The following is a 19,377-nucleotide window of genomic DNA, read 5'->3' on the forward strand; positions in this document are numbered from 1 at the left end:
AAAACTAAAAACATAGTTATTACAGTGTGTGTGTGTGCGCGCGTATGTGTGTTTGTATATTCATTTGTAATCCTCATTCTCTTTCTTATAGGCTAAGTGCACAATATTTAAAAAAATCTCTCAACATGAGGGTTTTATTTTTTCACTTATTAAAACAGAAGTTATTGTTACCTTTGTTTGAAATTATTTTACGTACAAAATACATAGAATCGTAATCAATCAAGGGAAAAAAATCAAGACCTACGGGAGGGGTCCTGACCCCCTGGACCCTTGTGTGCACCACTGATAAGTACCCACTAAGGTTTTCATTACTGATACACGTGTACTGAATAATTAGAATAAAATGACACCTCTCAGTAATACTAAAAGCAAATTATTGCAGAGCTTAGTATTTTTGCCAGTTGCATGCAGAATCAACACTTGATTTAAATCTCAGAAAAGCCATGTTACTGCGTACAAAACCCCTTTATTACGCTCTGAATGCAAATTGGGAATTTTACTGTTGTTTTTCTTGGATAAAAGCCTACTTCAATTCAAACTTTCGGCGATGTGCCTATTCATCAACATTTTAAGATTATTTCAATTCATTGAGCGTATTGTTAAAAGAATAAAAATTACATATTCAAAAATTTTACCAATGATATAATAAAACATGAATAATTGAACTCTAGTGGTTTAAATATCTTCGAAAGAATGAATAAAGTGCAAGAAAGCGTACAGTGGTTTAAAATAGTCAGCACGTGGTATTAAGGAATTTCCGAATCATAAAAATTTGATTTCATGAGGCAAAGAATGTTTTTTTTTTCTTTCAGTTGGACGCTCTCTGTTATATAAGCATTTTGTTCACATAGCAAGAAATAAATAAACTCCTTATGAAAATAGAGTGACGTTAAACAATATGAGTATGAGTAACACAGTATACAAATGAAATACGTTATCTATCATGAAAGCGTCTCGAAAAATATTTACGTGTACCAACAAATTACGCTATTGTAAAAAGATTCATTTTTCCCGTTTCAATCATGAAACGAGAAAAAAATTCTTCCTAAAAAATGGAAGCAACATGGTTTTGTTAATATTTTTGAAAAAGATTTTCGTTTAGAGTTCGAAACTGTCATGACAAAAAAAAAAGAAAGAAAGAAAGAAAGAAAGAAAGAAAATGCATCGATTCAATGAATCAAATGTTTGATCATGCTCAATCTCGCGTATTACAGGAAAATATATATTGTAAAATACATAAAATTAGATATGCATTATTCGAAAAGGGAGACAGTGAGGCACTCAATTATGTGCCGAAGTAATTATCACTATGAGGAACTTTCTTGTTCCAAGTCTCATTCGCTGTACGCAAACGAGAAGACTAGTTTATCCGAAGTGGGGAAACAAAGTGCAAAAGGTGAGAAAAAATTATACATGAAATCAAATGAATTGATATCGTTCCATTTTGAGCATTGGGGGAAAGCAAAATAATATGAAAAGTCAAAATGCATTGATCGGGGAAAAAAGGTAGTGAGGAATTAAATTACTTGCTAATGAGAATATCACCATGCTGAACTTTCTTGTTCGCAGTCTCATTTCTTTTTCATGCAGTCACGATGATTGACAAATTCGCATTGCAAAAATACTTCATGCAATAAACTTCATGTAACATGAAAAGAGTTCGAAAAATGCATTGTAAATTGCGAAAGTAGAGTTCTTTGATTGTGAGCGTGGCCAAGATGAAAGTTCAACTAATGATACTTCTTGAACTATCCAGAATTATTTTGATATGAAGTGCTGCAGGCGTCATTGCTTTGTTGATTCTTTGAAAAAAGACTTCCACTTGGGGGTTTTAAATAGCCATCTGGGCGGAAAAATGCATCACTTTATACATGAAATTGAGAGACTTCGGAAAATGCATTGTAAATTGTGAATAGAGTTCTTTGATTGTGAGCATGTGCAAATGATCAAGGCGAAAGTAAAAGTAATGATTATTCTTGAAATATATACAATCTTCAAAGGAGAAGCATTTTTATACGGGGTGCTGCATTCGTCGGGACTTTGTTGATTCGTAGAAAAAATACTTTCACTTGGGCTTCAAAGTGTCACAGGAGAGTAAAAAATACATGAAATTGATATATATACATGAAATTGGATTAATCAAATGTGATCCCTTTCCATCTTGAGTATAGGAGGAACACAAAATAATATGAAAATTTAAAAAAAACATTGATCTGGAAAAAATAGATTCGTACACTTCTGCTGATGACAGTATCACCCTACTGAACTTTCTTGTTCGTAGTCTCTTTCTCTTTCACACAGATACGATGACTGATAAATTGATATTGTAAAAAAAAACTTTATCTAACATGAAAAGAGTTCGAAAAATGCATTGTAAATTGTGAATAGAGTTCTTTGATTGTGAGCATGTGCAAATGATCAAGACGAAAGTAAAAGTAATGATTATTCTTGAAATATATACAATCTTCAAAGGAGAAGCATTTTTATACGGGGTGCTGCATTCGTCGGGACTTTGTTGATTCGTAGAAAAAATACTTTCACTTGGGCTTCAAAGTGTCACAGGAGAGTAAAAGAGTTCGAAAAAACCATTGTGAATTAACACTGTAGGCCTCTTTGATCTTGGTTATGCGTAAATGATTAAGACAAAAGTTCAAGCAATGACAATTCTTGAAAAATGTATATAAATCTTTAAACTAGAAGATTTCTTGATCAGAAGTATTAAGTACTGCAGGCTTTATGATCTCACTGAATTGATAGAAGGATTGAGTGATAGGAGAAAATAAATAATAGTAAAACTCATATTACATTAATCGGGGGAAATGCAGTAGGAGACTAAATTGCTTTCCGATGACTGTCATAAAAGTTCTTCTTCGCTGTTTCACTTTTATTTTTTTTCACTTGTTGGATGGGGTACCAAATTTTTTTTCCGTGAATTTTGGCCCTTTTTTTTAACGGTTTCGTTCTTTTTTTTAATTGCCTCAATGATAGAAGGAGGGTCTCTTATCTCCATTGACCTTGTATGCCTGGGATCAACCAATTCAGGCAATAAGCATTGGAAATAAAAATTTTCAAGCTTTTCTTGCATCTTATTTTCCCAAAAATCGTCTTCCTTTAGGATTTTTTCGTGCTTCATTCCCTTAGGCGTCCACATGACGAAAATACAAAACTTTCTTCCAGTTATATGAAGCTGTCCTTGCACTTGGAAGAAGTATTGGTGCTTTTTGTTAACAGGCCCGATCTTATTTTCCTTTGAAACAGTCCAAAATCTGAATTTTTTCTGTTTTATAGCTTCGTCTGGAGTAAGGTTTTCACAAGAAGAGGGGCATTTAATTTCTATTATGCCGTCTCGTTCGATTAATCCATCAGGAGTGGCACCAAGGTAGCTCGAATTCTTATCTACGAAAAGCCCGCAATCAGATACTTCAATTTGCAACTCTTTTTGTATATCTTTAATAGCATCTTTTTCATGTTGCCTTCCATATTGCATGGATTTGTTGTCAAAATTAGTGTATAAAATTTTTTTGACTAAGTTTTTACAACTTGTGTGTGGCAATCTGCAGCATATGTCATAAAAATGTGAAGCGGTTATGCGCTTTCTTCTTTCATGCAGCCATAAAGGTGAATCTCTTTGGATGGTCGTTTGTCTTTCCAAATTTTGTCTTTCATTTTCATTTAATGTAAGGCTATTTAAAATGGTGACCCTCTTTTCTTCAAACTCTGCAGCTGGTAAATCGGGCTTCTGAGCTCTATCACCATAGCTTTTTGTATCATTGCTGTTAGAAAATAAAATTCGTTTTGGTTGGTGGGTTTTTAACTTTCTTCGCACTGAAGCTGAAGATCTTACAGCGTTCCTCCTCTTTTCTAACCTTTTTACAAAAATTCCTGGACTTCCCTTATTTATTTTTCTTAAAATTTTACTGTGCGGGGTCTTTGTATTGTAAGAGAGTGTGGCTGCATTACACCTTGCTTGATAAGAATTCTTAAGACAATAATTTATCCTTTTTCCTCCTAAAAGTTTAGCTATCATTGAATTTAATTGCTCAACTGCATTGCTAGTTGCATTCATTAAAAGGCTACGTGAATGCTCCGCAATTGAATTTATGATGGCCATAAGCTGGAAGAATACCTCAGAATTTTTCATTTCTTCCATGTGATTTTTTTCTGCTTCTTTTCCGTCACAAAAATATGAATCACATTTATGGTGCTCTCCAAAAACATGGTACGGAGCATTTAAAATATCCGATTTCAATTTTTTAATTTTTTCTTCATGGGAATTTTGTTCTGTTCTTCGATGTATTATAGCTTTTACAATACTCCTTCTGAGACGAAGTATATTTGCGCCTACAAGTTTTCTCAATTTTATATTTTTAAATTTGCTTTTCCCAGCTAAATCTCTCAATTTGTTACACATATTACGCAGCAGGTGGTTTTTGCATTCCACTTTTTGCACTGTTATGTTATGGTACGGGTTGTGATCTAATATGTGTTTGTACACGTTGCTATCACCATCAGCGATAATTTGGTGATATTTTACCCCGTAGGAATCCATGCTTGTAAGAAATCCTTCGACTATGATATCCGCCTCCATAGCGGAAGATGTTCCTTGCCAATTTTTAAAGCACTTGTGCTCCGCAGCAACAACATTTTTTGACGCGCTCTTTGCACAAGTTGCACAATATTTATTTCGAACTCCCATGTACAGAACTTTTTTTGTTGCATGTCCAACTATGGCAGCCTAAAAAAAGAAGAAGAAGAATTAATAAATGGGGCAAGAAAAACATGATAAAAGAATTTTTAAATGAATAATTCATCATCAGAAAATAAAATTTTTATAAGTTAGCTTTTTTTCCTTTAGAATTTAGTTTTCAATCAGAAAACTATCAATTTACTAGAAAACATAATGGCGCTTATATCTATACAGCTGTAAGAGGGGAGGAATGGTACAGTGAGACAGGTTTAGGTATTTGCAGCCTGGTTAAACTTTTGCAAAGTGGAAGTCGATTTACTGTGAACATTATTTCGAAAAAATGTTGCTTTCAAATATCAAGTCAAAAAAATAACTATGTCATCATAGTTTCAACCAGGGGTGAGGGGTCGGAGTCATTAGAAAACATGTTGATTTCGACTCTGGGCTTCTTTTTTTCTTCAATTTTCTATGACTCTCCTTGAATTTTTTAAAAAACTAACAACCTAATTGGTTTCATTACATGTAAAAACGCCTACTAATATGAAAATAACTGCCATTTGTAGCCAGCTGATTTGATTTTATATTGAAGTTTCTGTAATAGCTACCTACGCCGTCCTCTACAGTTCGCTTCTTTTATAACTTTCTTAAATTAATAGCAACAGTCAGCAAACGGTTTTGTTGCCTAACATATTCTAATATGTCCGCGGTCCTTAGGAAACTATGTTTATATATCTATTTAATTATTTATTAAACAGAAGCTTGTCAAAGTTTTGTACTGCGCTTGAATACTTTTTATTCATTTAAACTTTTGTTCGTAACGTACATTTCGGCGGCCCTCAACTAGGTAAATAGTAACAAAGAACTATGGATGTTTCTAAATAATTTTTAAAGTTTGCATTTTCTTTCAAAATTTCGGAAAATAAACTTCTGTCACTTTTACTTCCTTTGTTCATTTATTACTATCGAATATTTCAATTTTCTTTCTCATTTTTCTCCCCCCCCCCTTTCTGAAAGAAAAACTGGGGAGGGGAGTGTATCTCAATATCCTTGAAGCTACAAGTTTCCAAAGGGAGACACGAAAGAGATAACTTTGACGACAGTGACAGCACGACTTCCCCGTATAAATATCCAAAAAATCCTAATCATTATTATTCAGGATATGGAGTTATGAGTTATTCACTCCCACAATTATAGTTGGGCAAGCCTAACCTGGAAGCATTGTGAAGATTACGCAGATCCTAATTATAACATTATTAGGGTGCCAGTTTAGATTTGCCCGAATTATAGGACGCAAAAGTATCATTCTATTCCGTAACTTCAAAGTAGAAAGGAATTTGTATTCATTTATTATTTCAAATAACGACAGTGATTTAAATGCAAATCAAAATTTTTCAGTTCTGAATTTTTTTCTGCGTGTACTTTTTTTTCTGTAATTGCTACTGCTAAAAAAAGTTTACTTCTGATCTGGGGGTGGCTGCAGTCTCAAAGTAGCCGCCCCTCTGCATTTGCCACAGCTGAATATAATCACCATGCTGAATAGAAGTCTAGTTTCATTTTAAGCACATGGTTACGATAGCTAAAACTATAAAATGTAAGTTCTCAATTTCACTGCGAAAAAACATAGAAATGAAAAGAGGGGCACACGTGAGAACGGGGTACATGTGAACAAGGGATGTTCTACTTGGATAACATCCAGCAAAAAATCTTTAAAAAATCTCAAGAAATGGCAATACCAGTAATACTTCTCGACCAAATTTTTAGAGCAAGGAGCCAGTTTACGTTCCTGTGACGACAGCTTCTTCGTTTTAGTAGATACTGATGCAGTTTTATCAGTCTTCTTCCGTAAAAAACGTAATTGAAGCAAAGTAATAAGCTAAACTTATTACTGTAAACCATTGTATGAACATTCAAGTAAATGAATGACAATGTTTTTTTTTTTAAATTTAATTAAGAATTATTTATTTTTGAGAATAAATTTTAAAGTAGATGATGTTCCGCTGTTGGGGCACATTTGAACAATTGAAGACATTTTTTAAAAATTCCATAACTTTTTTTTTTTTTTTAAATTTGACTTTGGCACAAAAAAAAGACTATTCAATCGTATGGTCATCTTTACTCTGAGGAATTGATATAAATATTTTTTTTAATAAAGAAAAGAAAAAAAATGTTAACATGTGCCCCCCCCCCTTTCCCCTCTATGTGTATCAAAAAATTGATGTTTCAATTTACTACTCAACAAATCCCAAATTTGCAGCTAAGCTGGAATTAATTTAGTTTATTCAGATTAATTTTATTCAAATTTTACTTATTTATCAATTTTTTATTATTATTGTTATTATTTTTTAATTACGTCATTGTTTTGTGAATTTGAAACATAAATTTAGTTCTAACATGAACATTACTGTAATCTCCAGATTATCCACGGAATAAGGTGGCACGGAAACCGCGGATAAGGATTGATGTTATAGACGGGAGCGGGCGGAAATATGATTATCTAACTATAGATGTTGCACTGATTAAGTTAAAATGGGTGGATAATAGCGACTCTACTGTATTTTATTCACCTGGAAAGTAATATGATGCAATATAGACTTACCATTCCAGATAATGAGGCAAAATTTTTTCGATAAGATCTCTTGGCCCAGCTTCCATCAACCACAACAGAAAAAAAAGGCACTCCTTCATTATCGACGTCGCCTCTTTCAATGGCTAATTTTTTTTCCTCTAGTGCAGCTTCTTCCATTGACATCAATGCTTCTGCTTCCCATGCATTGGAAACTTTTGCATGCTCTTTAATATATGTAACTTGTGACATACAAGGGATATTCAAGCAAGAGAACATTTCTTCCAAATTGTAATAGCCTCCTCCAATACTCATTATAGAAACCACTGCTTCTGCATTTATGTTTTTTTTATCCCCAGCGTCAGTCCATACAGTTTTAGTTATATTGCACATTCTACAGCGAAATTTCAAGCCACTTCTAAAACCTTGCAACTCTTCCGAAATAATGTCCATGTCAGAAAATGTGCAAGCCATAGGGCTATGAGAGTTCATTTCTTTCATTTGTTTAAGAAAAAAAGGGACATCAATTATGCGTCTTCCACTAAGTTCAAAATTTTCCGAAGGTGGTCTTACAGGCGTCGTGTGTGACAGAATTGGCGTTTCGTTAACAGTTTTCCTGCAATATGTAAAAAAAGAAGTTTAGTATATTATAATAATAACAACAATAATAAAACACTGGGTCAAAATGAACGAATGAAACTCAAAATATGTCCAAACAAGTTTTCATACTATAATATACCTTAATTTCGGTAAAATACAGATAATTCATTGAAGAAACACATTAAAAAACTACCTGAATGCAGTTGGTTGTCTTGAAAATCCTTATATGTAAGGAACCAGAATCAAAAAGCTTTTAAACAAACATTTGAATTAGTTTGAATATGCATTTATATAATAGCAACACAACGAGCAGGGATTCCCTATTTACCAAATATATGACCGTAAATCATATATTCTACTAAGCTCTGCTCTCTTACACCGAGGTTAGTTCCGATACAAGCATATTCGAAATTTTCCCAAATAACGTTAAAATTTTTATGTGTACAGGTGTTTGGTTAGACAAGTAAACGATATTTAAAGTATTTAGTTATTTGTTTTAATAGGTAACAATACAATAATTGCAATGATTAATGTACAATCTCTTGTTTTTATCATTTACTTTCGGATTATTGCCTTTCAGTTTACCATGTGCACATATTACCTTCACTACTTTTTTAAAGAAGAAATGTTCACTTAGTCAAAATCATAAGCAGATTTTAAAGTATTCCTACAAAAGGTAAACACACCAGACATTAGAAGCGGCCAGTGCTTCAGAGTGCTTCAGTGTAGTGGCAACTTCAAGGTTTCTGTTTGAAAAAATAGGATTCCAGGTTTCATAATGGATTCAAACGTGCAGGAGATACTGCCGCCTGCACATTTGATGCAATTTTGAGTTCATCGGGAGATCTGGAATCCTATTTGTTTAAATATAAATCTTGAAGTGGCCACTAATGAAGCACTGGCCACTAGTTGTGTGTTTACCTTAATTAAATAATGAGATGAAGGAGAAGGAATTTTATGCAGCACTTTGAAATTATTTAATTATTTTATGAGGTATCATAAAGAATGTCACTACTTCATTTTATTTATTTTCTTTAAACACGAACAATTTTTAATATGCTATTATGATGGTGAAAATGCAGAGCCTTACATCGAAAAGTTAGTTTTCTTTCATTTAGATTTATTTTATCAAATGCCTAACTCTTTGAGGAAGAAATTAGAATTTCCTAAAACTCTAAGCAGCTTGAAAAAAAAAATCCTCTATCATACAAAACAAGCTCCAAACTTTCTGTGCATTCCCCTAATTGGTACATATGCATATATTTCATTTCATATTAAAGAAGTTGCTATACTGACTTATTAACTTTTAATAGTTAGTGTAGAATAACAGTTTTTTCTGGATATCGATAAACATTTTCAAAATTGTCTGTACTACAACAAAAATTACTTGCCGATGCCTGCCCGAAACTAAATAAATAATTTATTAAAAACTCTTAAAAAATTCAAACCACACACACACACAAAAAAAAAAAAATCTAATTAAAATTTTGCGGACAATTTTGTTCTAAACAATTGATATTTTGGAGAAATTAAGAAATGAAAAAAAAAAGTCCTTATGTGCCCCCTCTTCCTCCTCACATAAAAGCTTCAAGTAGCACGAACCTTTAAAAAAAAATCCCTAAGTGGGGAAAAAATACGCTCATTGTCTCCCCCCCCCCACACACATGTAATTGACAATTCTTTCAATTCTGATTCAAACTTGTTTTCCAAACTTTTTCAGAATCTAAAGCAGAAAAGCTGATGCATGTGGTTATGTAGTTATTCACACTGAACCTAGCAATGGGGGATGTGATGTAGAGAAAGATTACCACCGTAAACAGAGAAGATCTTTTTTCAAAGAAAGATCCGCTAATTTCCTGACAGTGACAAGTGGCAGTTGATAGTTCAATATTCACCCGCGGCGCTTTCTTGCCAGGAGCCTACTCAACTTTTGTTTGGTAGTGTGGTAGTGATTAGTATCCCAATCCAAATTACGGGAATCATCCCAGAGCAATAAGTGAACACGTGTTTTCGTTTCAAAGTGTTTCTCCTTCAAGCTGACTGCATTTCCGAGAAATCGGTATTCAGCGAAAGCAGCGAAAAGAGTAGGGAATCAAGACAGCTGTCCACTCAAGTTCTCCCGCCAAAGTGTGATAGAAGAGTGTCAGGAAATCAACTTATTCTGTAAATTATAAAATTGTAGAATGCGTAGAAAATGAAATTGAAAAATGAAGGCAGAAAAAAAAGAGAGAGAGAAAAAAAAACTGTTATAAAATAAATTCAAGTTCGTTAGTAATCATCTAAATTTAAATATCGTTCATGTTGGGCACAAATGATGAACCCAATGTTTAAAAATCGAATTTTCCAAACTACTGCACATATCACCATAAGTGATACGTGAGTATGAACAGGAGCATTCCAAGGGTCCCCCCCCCCTTTTCAGTTACTTAGACCATTGAGAATGATTGTCTCAATGATCTAAGTTCAGTTACAAACAGGGGCGGAGGGCAGAAACAGAAATTTATGTTGTGGGGGGGGGGGGGGGGGAGGGGAGTGTATAATCGTCATTGAGATAAAAGACGCAATTTCAAGAATTATCACTAACAAAAACTAAAACATTGTTACTTATCTGTTCCTGTTCCACTATAAATATGGATGTTATTCTCAGACATTAGTCATTTGCCATGACTGAAATTCTATCAATTCCCCAATGCTACAAGTTTGAAATATATTCCCGTTCCTTGAATGTATTATTTCACATCAGTTGTTGTACTTGACCGTACTCGGGTTTTCAACGCAACATTTCAATTCGAAGAAAGGAGTAAGTAATAAAAATTGCCTAATAACATAACATAAAATCAAGTTGCATGATATGAAGTGGAAACAATAGATTGCAGTCCGACGAAAAAGGTATTTCCACTTCTTTCATTCGATTTAAAACTGCTTAGGGTTTGAATTTCTTAATGGAGTGTTAAAAATAATAGAGATCAATATCCCAAAACCGGTGAATTATGCACTGGAAAATTGTTAAAATCCATTTAATAACTGACGAAAACAGAATAGGCATTAAAAAAAAAGGGCTCAAAAGATGCGCGTACATTCAAGGAGGATATAATAAAAATTCTAATTTTATCAACCCAGTATGGCGAAGGGAAACATGTTAAAGGAAACATTTTTTTAGCATTTCACTGATAATAAAAATAAAAAAAAATCAATAGTGCATGCTGCAACAGGCAAATTGACTAAAAAAAATTTAAGTTAATGACAATGTCTGAAAAATATCTACTTCACACTCTTGCAAAACTTCTATAATCAATTCTGTTGTGCTAGTAGTTCCGCAGCTGTAATTCCTTGACCAAAATATAAATATGCTACAATCCTACAAAACTTTAAAAAAGTTTTCCTTTAGTATTTCTGCTTTATTTTCGTTCACGTGGAATACGAATGAGGTCCTTTTCCATTACGATTAAAATATGTAGTTGAATGCTTGGTGTTTTTTCAATTTTTCTTGACGATATAAAATATGAGCATCTAACATTTGATTAAAAATTTATTTTTAAATAAGAGAGCAGAAGAGGGAGAAAAAGTTATTATAAGACCTATTTTTTAAAGTTTAAAGCAATCAAGGGTGCCAATGCCTTATCTTTCTGCGATGCTAGACTATCACACAAAATGCTTGTTAGATGCTGGTCATCCCTACACTCTTTCCTCGTATGATTTTCAGCTAAAAAGTAAGTATCACTTTTCGTTTATAGTTGTAGAAAACATCGAATTTCTAATACAGCAATATTTGATAGTTTCTATCAAGTATTTCTCATGGGAAAATGTCTGAAGCACGTTTTCATGAAAGTTTGGAAGTTTACCCACATTAAATATTTTGAAATATAACCCTCCTCCTAACTCCTCCGTTCGTTTTTGGTATTTCCACCAATTTTGATAACTCAGACAGTGCATGCATATCGCAAAGTCCTAGGTGATGCATATGCCCCTTTGCACCCGTCTTGAGTGCGCTACCGATATTACAAATGTTCGATGCATGAGATTTGTTTTACATGACAAACATATAATATGTAATCCAGATCATTCCACATGCCACGGGCAATTCTTATAGAATTACGTCAGCGACGATGCCAAAAATACTATAAAAGCTTCGAGAGTGCATATTTGCAGGCATTACGAACCATATACTTCGATGCTCCAAAATGTGAGCGATCCGAATTACAGATCACGTGATAATGATGTCGTGTAACAAAAGAACTTTGAATATTTATTATTGAACATTTTGCACACGGTGCTCACGCATTGCACATTTGTGTGATTGAAATTAAAAAAAGAAAAAGAACTGGGTACATTTCTCTTGAAATTTATGTATCACTGACTGGAATATGTAAAGTAATTTTAAAAATATGATTTTTTGAAATTGAGCCTATCATTTGTGTTCACACTGCATATTACGCGGTTGTGAAACGCTCTCTCAGGGAATTATATGATATATATATATATATATATATATATATATATATATATATATATTGCATCGTGGAGAATGCAATAAATTAGGATAATTTGTGGAGTAATGAGATCTTAATTACAAAAATTGAACATTTTCAAGCAACACAAAAAAACTCAATCGTTTAAGAAAAGAAAAATGTCTTGGTTGCAATTAAAATTTCTAATAATGTTTCAATGAAAAAAAACTGAAAAGTGCCTCGTTTAGTACATAACTTTCATTTCATAATTTATGTCGTAAAAGGCATTGAAAAATACAAAATGTTTAATACTGCGAAACACAAAATAAAGTTTATTTTATTAACTATATAATTTTTATCTTAACAAAACAGAACTTCAAATTTAATTACATATTTAGTAATTCTAGATAACATCCAAGTCTTGTAAAATTAAAGATCTGAAAGTAAATACACTGCGCAGAAAGACTCCATAACAAAAAGCAAACTAAGCAAATATTCTAAAAAAAGCAATTTCTTATAAAATAACCTATTCAGACTCATTCTGTTGTGACTTTCAGAATTATTACCAACGTTTTTACTAAACTTGATTTTCAAAGATATCGTTGTGTGTGATATCTGATCCTCCCAGAAGAGAAAAAATATTTCTATATTGAAAAAATTTTTCAATATAGAAATATTTTTCTGTACAAATTGACCTGATTTTTAGTAAAGTTATGGACTTTTACAACATTCACCACTACAAGACAAGGAACATGTTTGATAAATATTTCCAACTTTAGTGGCAATTATGAATAATCTCCGCGGAATATGAAAAATCGCCAGATTAATCTCATTCAACTGCACATACACTCAGGGGCGTAAAATTGCATGATTTACTAGACACTTTTCCTGATGTGACTAGTGTATTTTGAGTGAATTGGTTTATCTTTTTGCAAATTTCATATCGAGATGTAAATTGCAATCGCCGTATTCGGCAAAATTTTTTTTAATTTATAACTTAATAAAAAAATAAGTATCTAAATAAAAAAGGCATATAATTCTTTCGAATTGATAAAAAAAATAACAATATAACCCAAAAAAATGTGAGTCATTTGATCCAGCTAAAAGTTCGTGATATTTGGCACTAAATAAAGTAAAGGATATAAGTAAGTACTGTGCATAGTGTGCAACTGATTTTGATGGGATTATTTTTCCCATTTATGCACATTTTTTGTGTCCTTTTTTTTCTTCCATATCACAGTATTTTTCCTTTTATAAAAAATACTTTGTTATTTGATTACTTTTTACATTTTAGAATTTATTAGAAATTGGTCTTTTTTACAAAATAATTTAATTTTTGCTTTTTATAATAAATGTAACTCCAGGATTTAAACTTTTGATTTTGAAAGGAATCTTCATTTCTCCTAGGAAACATCTTTTAACAGAAGTATATGCAAATTTGGGAAATAAAACAATTACAGTTTTGTAGTATCTTTATAATTGTATTTATTTTAATGCTTTTTCTTTTTTCCTTTTTTATGGGATTTTGCACAGACTTCTTAGACCGTTAAAATTCTGGTTCTGATAATGCGTAGAAAAAAAAAACAATAATTTTTCTAAATTATTTTCAAATAATCTGGTAGTAACAACATTCAATCTGTCTAGAATGATTATGGCTATTTATTTTATTTTTGAAAAAGTTTTTTAAGGTCATCGATTATTTTTCGTTGTCGTACGATCTTGATTTGGTAAAAAAATATTTATGCCTGGACTCCTGATTAGAAATTTGTATAAATGCATCAAATATCTGCTTTAAGAAATTAAAATTACAAAGAAAAAATTTGACATTATTTCATCAACTCAGACTACAATGCAAATATCATTGAAAAATTGTGCACTATAGCATTTTTTAATGAGCAGAAAATGATTTTTTAATAATAATCTTAAATAGGAAAATGTTTCATTTTTCGTTTAAAAAAAGTTTTATTTAAGAACAGTTTTACAATTGGAATTAACTTAAATTTACCCACTAATTCTGATGTAATTATACTAATGTTTTGAAACTAAACTCCAATGTCCAGCAAATTTGTAAAATTAATTACCACAACTCTGAATCTCAGAGCCAGAAGCACGTAAGTCACATTATGATAATTTTACAGGGAAGGGAAAAACATTTTCTGGCCCTTGCAAAGGATGGCACAAGCGCTGTTTTATCCCTTATAAAAAATTGAAAAGGATTATTTTTTAGAAATTACATTCTCATTGCTCAATGCGAAATAAGCTTCGACATACAATGCACTAATAAACAGAAAATAACTATTTTTGGACTTACGTCATTCTAGCTCAGATGTACAAAACTTAGGACAATAAAAAATATCATGAATAATATTTCATCATTGTTATGTCACTTTCTTATAGACACTAAATTATCAAATTACAAAAATTAAACAATAAATAAAATAAAATAAATGGTTTTGCTTACCTTTCACGCCATGCTCTCAGGTTCTGTCCTCTATTCTTTTTTCTGTGTGTAGAAAGGTTCAAACGCTTTGATCCAGATGCTTCAAGTCTCACATTTTTTCCCATTATAAGATGCAGTAACTTACGCAGATTCTTTAAACAAAATAACTTCTACATTCAAACGGTGTACTCATATTAAAACAGCATTGAAAAATATATCACCCAAATAACTTCAAAAACCTATCGAAGAAATCGAAACAAGAAAAAAAATGTGTTTTCTTTTTAGGACGGATGTCGTCGAGTCACAAGACCATCACACAAAAACGACAAAGAATGAATGGTCATTAGTAGGGATTCAGAATTTATTGCCTGCCATTGAGGCAGAGCGGAAGAGCAGCAAGACCCTGAAGACCCTGGGGGAGAAGAGAAAGTGGTCCCTCAAAGTGGGAGGAAATGGGTGTGGTCTGGTGAAAGGCGTGTTTTTCGCAGTTTTTCACAATTTTTCGAAAACAAGGCTTTACTCCGTGGAGAATATCAATAGAACAAATTGTCTCAGAAACAAACTCAAAATATGTTTTTAAAGAGAAAAGTTCAATCTCTTGCGCTCCTTTTTCAGTTTTTCCATATCATTTTTCAAACGTGTTAAAATAGTCGTTTAAAGTTTTAAAATGCTATTAAAAAAATTTCAAAATAATTACAGAAAAAATAAAAAAGCGCAAATCTAGTTCTGTGTCATAGCCATCGTTTAAAACAAACCGCATGAAAATATTCCAGTAATTTCTCGTGTTATGCTTTGCACAGGTAGCAGATTTTCCCGTAGAGAAAGCATTAGCGTCGAAATCCAAGATGGACGGTATAGAAGAGCCTTAATGTCAATTTTTACCTTTTTTTTTCATAGAAAAATATATTTTAAGTAAAAGCATTTGAATTTATAGTTTTGAAAATGCAAACGCAAATTTCAAAAAATAGGTTTATTTGTGAAGTAAAAATTTACAACAGAAATTTACAGAAGCTTTCCTTCAGAATATGTCTCTATATTAGCACTTCAGAATGAATTTTATCTGCAATGCGTTTTAAAGCACCAATACTACAATGAGTTATTCAAATAAATATGCTTCACAATGAAAATCCTGCACTTCTGCAAGCTTCATGGTTTGCATAACAGCTGCATTTTCAAGAGCCATCTGGTATTTTCTGCTTATTATGATTACTCATTTTAAACTTAAAACCTTTGAATTAAGATGGAAAGAGGAAAACTTTCAAAATTTAATTTGCCTAACCATTTTTATGTTTGCAAAGCAAAACAGAGCAATTTTTCAAGTTTCAGAACCGGTTTATAGAGAATTGCGTTATATAGGTCGGCGTTATAACGGCCTCCTACTTTAGTTATGAGGCTTGAAAGAGGGGAAAAAAAGAGGAAAGGTTAGAGAAAACCGGAAAAATCTCATCCCTGAAGATGAAACAAAACTCAATTTTAAAAGACAAAACTGTCAGGGACTTGAAATTAAAATAAAGGAACTAGAATCTGTATCTTCTCTAAAAATTCACCTCCAATCTTGTATACATCTTGCAGGGGCAGCCTGAGGGGCTTGTCGAGGGGCCTAGAGGGGGGCTCCATGGCATCCAGGGCCTGCAGCAGGGTCTTGCCCTCAGTCTTGGAGCCCTTGCGCTCGATCTGCCAGCTCTTGTACCAGGGCATGTTGGGGCTGGGCTCCAGCATGTTGTCCCCGTTCCACCCGGAGATGGGGACGAAGGGTACGGTGGCCGGGTTGTACCCGATCTTCTTGATGTAGGCGCTCACCTCCTTCTTGATCTCCTCGAAGCGGTTCTGCAACGGAAACATTCCATAAAAAATTTGAATTTTCAGATTCACATTATTAAGAAACAAGGTTCATACTCAATTTCAGAAATAAAATGAAGGAGTTTTGAAGGAGTAAAATGAGATTTTGCAAGAGTATTAATGGGCTGTCCTTAAATGATGTTGCACTTTTTTTTCAACATGTTTGACCCCCTTCCTCTTTGTCACAAAGTGTAACACTTTATCTTACTCCTCTTCTTGTCACATGTACATTGTACTAATGGGCTAACCTTAAGTGATGTCACTTTGTGTTTTCAATATATTTGACTCCCTTCCCCTTTGTCACAAAGTGTCACACTTCACCTTACTACTCCTCGTCACATTATTATCTCATACATATAAAATCTGAGTATCTATCTATGTCCAAGCTTCTTCTCCCGAACGACAGTGAACTGACCATCGAACCAGGTCATCTTCCCGTCTTCATGTTCGGCTATTTAACATAATCCTCCGATAATAATGAGCGGAGATATCAATTAAAAATTATTAATTATGACTCTTAGATTTCAAAATAAAATCCATATTTTTCGAAGGCTTTCCTCCATTCAAATTATTATTCAGTGCTTCAACTCAACTTTCCAGATGAACGCTTTTATTAAAATTTACAGCGTGAAGACAGACTAATAATAAGAATAGACCGAGCTATGGCAACCCTTTTGCTGTTCATAAACCAAACCATGTGACTGGTGGATATCCTAGCAACAGCGGGCGTTGATCGTAGCAGACGATCGAAATAAAATAAATAAAATTGATGAAACACGGAAGAATGATCTTTTACGGAGTCCGATTTGTAAATTTGTTATTCTAAGTTGCAAATATTTTGTTAATATAGTGAGTTTTTCGTTTAGATCGTATTGTGCATTTTCTTTAGTCAATTTCAATAACTCTCTAAGCAATTAAATATTCAAGCGCCCAAAAAAAAAATAGGCAAATGGTAAGATTTTTACCTTCAATTTCAATTTAAGATACCGATTAGTGTACATTTTTGCGTTAACGCAAAACGTTTACGCCATTACGTTTACGCCAACGCTGACGTAGTAGTTCCGAATGAAATAAAAGTGACTGAAAACTGTTACTAGTGTCAAAATAATGCATAACTAAAAAAAAAAAAAAAAACAGTCCAATCTCTGCACTTGGAAATTTTTTTTTTAATGAAAACACATTGTCTTAAAATACATGTCGAGTGTCAAACTATAGATAATGCTGCCATCTAGCAACCATGCTGCCAAAGTCTTCGCCAAGCCCTTCCACTAGTCACGTGATACATCTATGAACCAATTTTCTTCATCAGCAAGAATGAAAAAGCTCGGTCTACTCTTATTATTAGTCTATGCGTGAAGAAAATCATTGAGATGAAAGATCTGTTGCCATTTCTTTTTCTCGAATACGAACAGGTAAAATTCTTGTTTTTGTTTTGAAGCTTTTCCTGTAATCAGGGGATTTAAATTGTTTACTTTTTTGGGGGGTTTTCCGCAATCTGCCGCAAAACTACACTGACTTTTTTTGGTTCAAGCCTGAGTGTTGAACTCGCGTCACTTGACATAACTTTTATTTTCGAGGTGGACCGTGCAAAGCTGGGCGACGCAGCTAGTGATTACTAACTGATGTCACTTTTTGTCACCCTCTCTGTTCCCTTTGTCACAATTTCATGAACCCGTATCCCCCTCAAGGCATGACATCACTTGCAGATGTGGATGGCTTTTTATAATATCACAACTGCGATTTACTAAAAAATTGTTTTTTTTTTTTTTTTTAACACAATCACTTAATATAGTACTTCTACTTATGTATCTTTAAATATTTAAAAAACTTAAACTGACTTTTGCTGCCGAGAGTGCAGTGGAGGAAAAAACAATAATCATAAAACTTGAAAAAATAGCCAAGCACCATTTAAGCATGTTTTACTTCACTTATGAAATGTCTTAGTCATCTAATAATATTTTCACCTTAAAAATTATGACTTCTGTGATTAATTTGTAAATCACATCTTTATGAAAAATATATACAAAATTACTACATCAAAATCCTCCGTATACCTTTGCTCTTGTGACGATGTTTAGCTGTCGATCAAAGAATTTTATGTTACTGTCAAAGTGGAAAATTATGTAGCCTTGGACTAAAAAAGAAGGAGTTAGAACTAAAATGAAGGAGTTTGAAGGGCCCTTCCAAAAAGTCTTGAATGAAGGAGTATTGGAGGAGTTTTGAAGGAGCGTACGAACCCTGAGAAATATAGTATCACTCTGAGACGAGGCTCAATGCCAACAAAATTTCTCTTATTGAAATTTCGGCAAAATCTCATACTCGCTAAGAACCTATTCTTTTAAATTAGGTCTTCAAAAAAGAGCTATTATTAATTCAGGGTTTCCAACCATGAAGAAACTATTTGAGGAGCATCTGTGGCGATTTCGAGGAGCATTTATAAGTTTTGCGGAGTAGCTCAGTGTTTCGTAATAAAATCAACATAGAAAATTCAACGTCTAATCTAAAATCATCTTTGAGCTTGGTCACACTAGACCTTTAAACACTCGATTAAAAATGAGTATTTTTTAAATTAATAAAACAGCTTTAAACATTGTCATGCTTTGAGTATAAAAATCTAATTTCCCATATTTACACACTTGTAATTGGTTGAGCTTGGCGGGCTACATAACTTTAAGAGCTTGTAAAGCCGCTTACTCTTTAGTGTGAATTTGCAATAAAATATACTTGCATAACTATACTGAACATTTATTACAACACACGAACGTAACATTTAACATAAAGTCAGAAATAAATATTACTT

At 32.9% G+C, this 19,377-nt stretch overlaps 1 protein-coding gene across 1 annotated transcript in view; it reads right to left on the minus strand.

Moving 5' to 3' along the window:
* Positions 1–19,377, minus strand: part of LOC129232805 (elongation factor 1-alpha) — a 52,456-nt gene that overhangs the window by 18,650 nt on the left and 14,429 nt on the right. The window contains exon 5 of the mRNA XM_054866906.1: positions 16,286–16,565. Within this exon, the coding sequence (XP_054722881.1) occupies positions 16,286–16,565 (280 nt within the window). The remainder of the gene's footprint in view (positions 1–16,285; positions 16,566–19,377) is intronic.

This window comes from Uloborus diversus, unplaced genomic scaffold (assembly GCF_026930045.1).
Source record: "Uloborus diversus isolate 005 unplaced genomic scaffold, Udiv.v.3.1 scaffold_14, whole genome shotgun sequence".
NCBI classification, from domain to species: Eukaryota; Metazoa; Arthropoda; class Arachnida; order Araneae; family Uloboridae; genus Uloborus; species Uloborus diversus.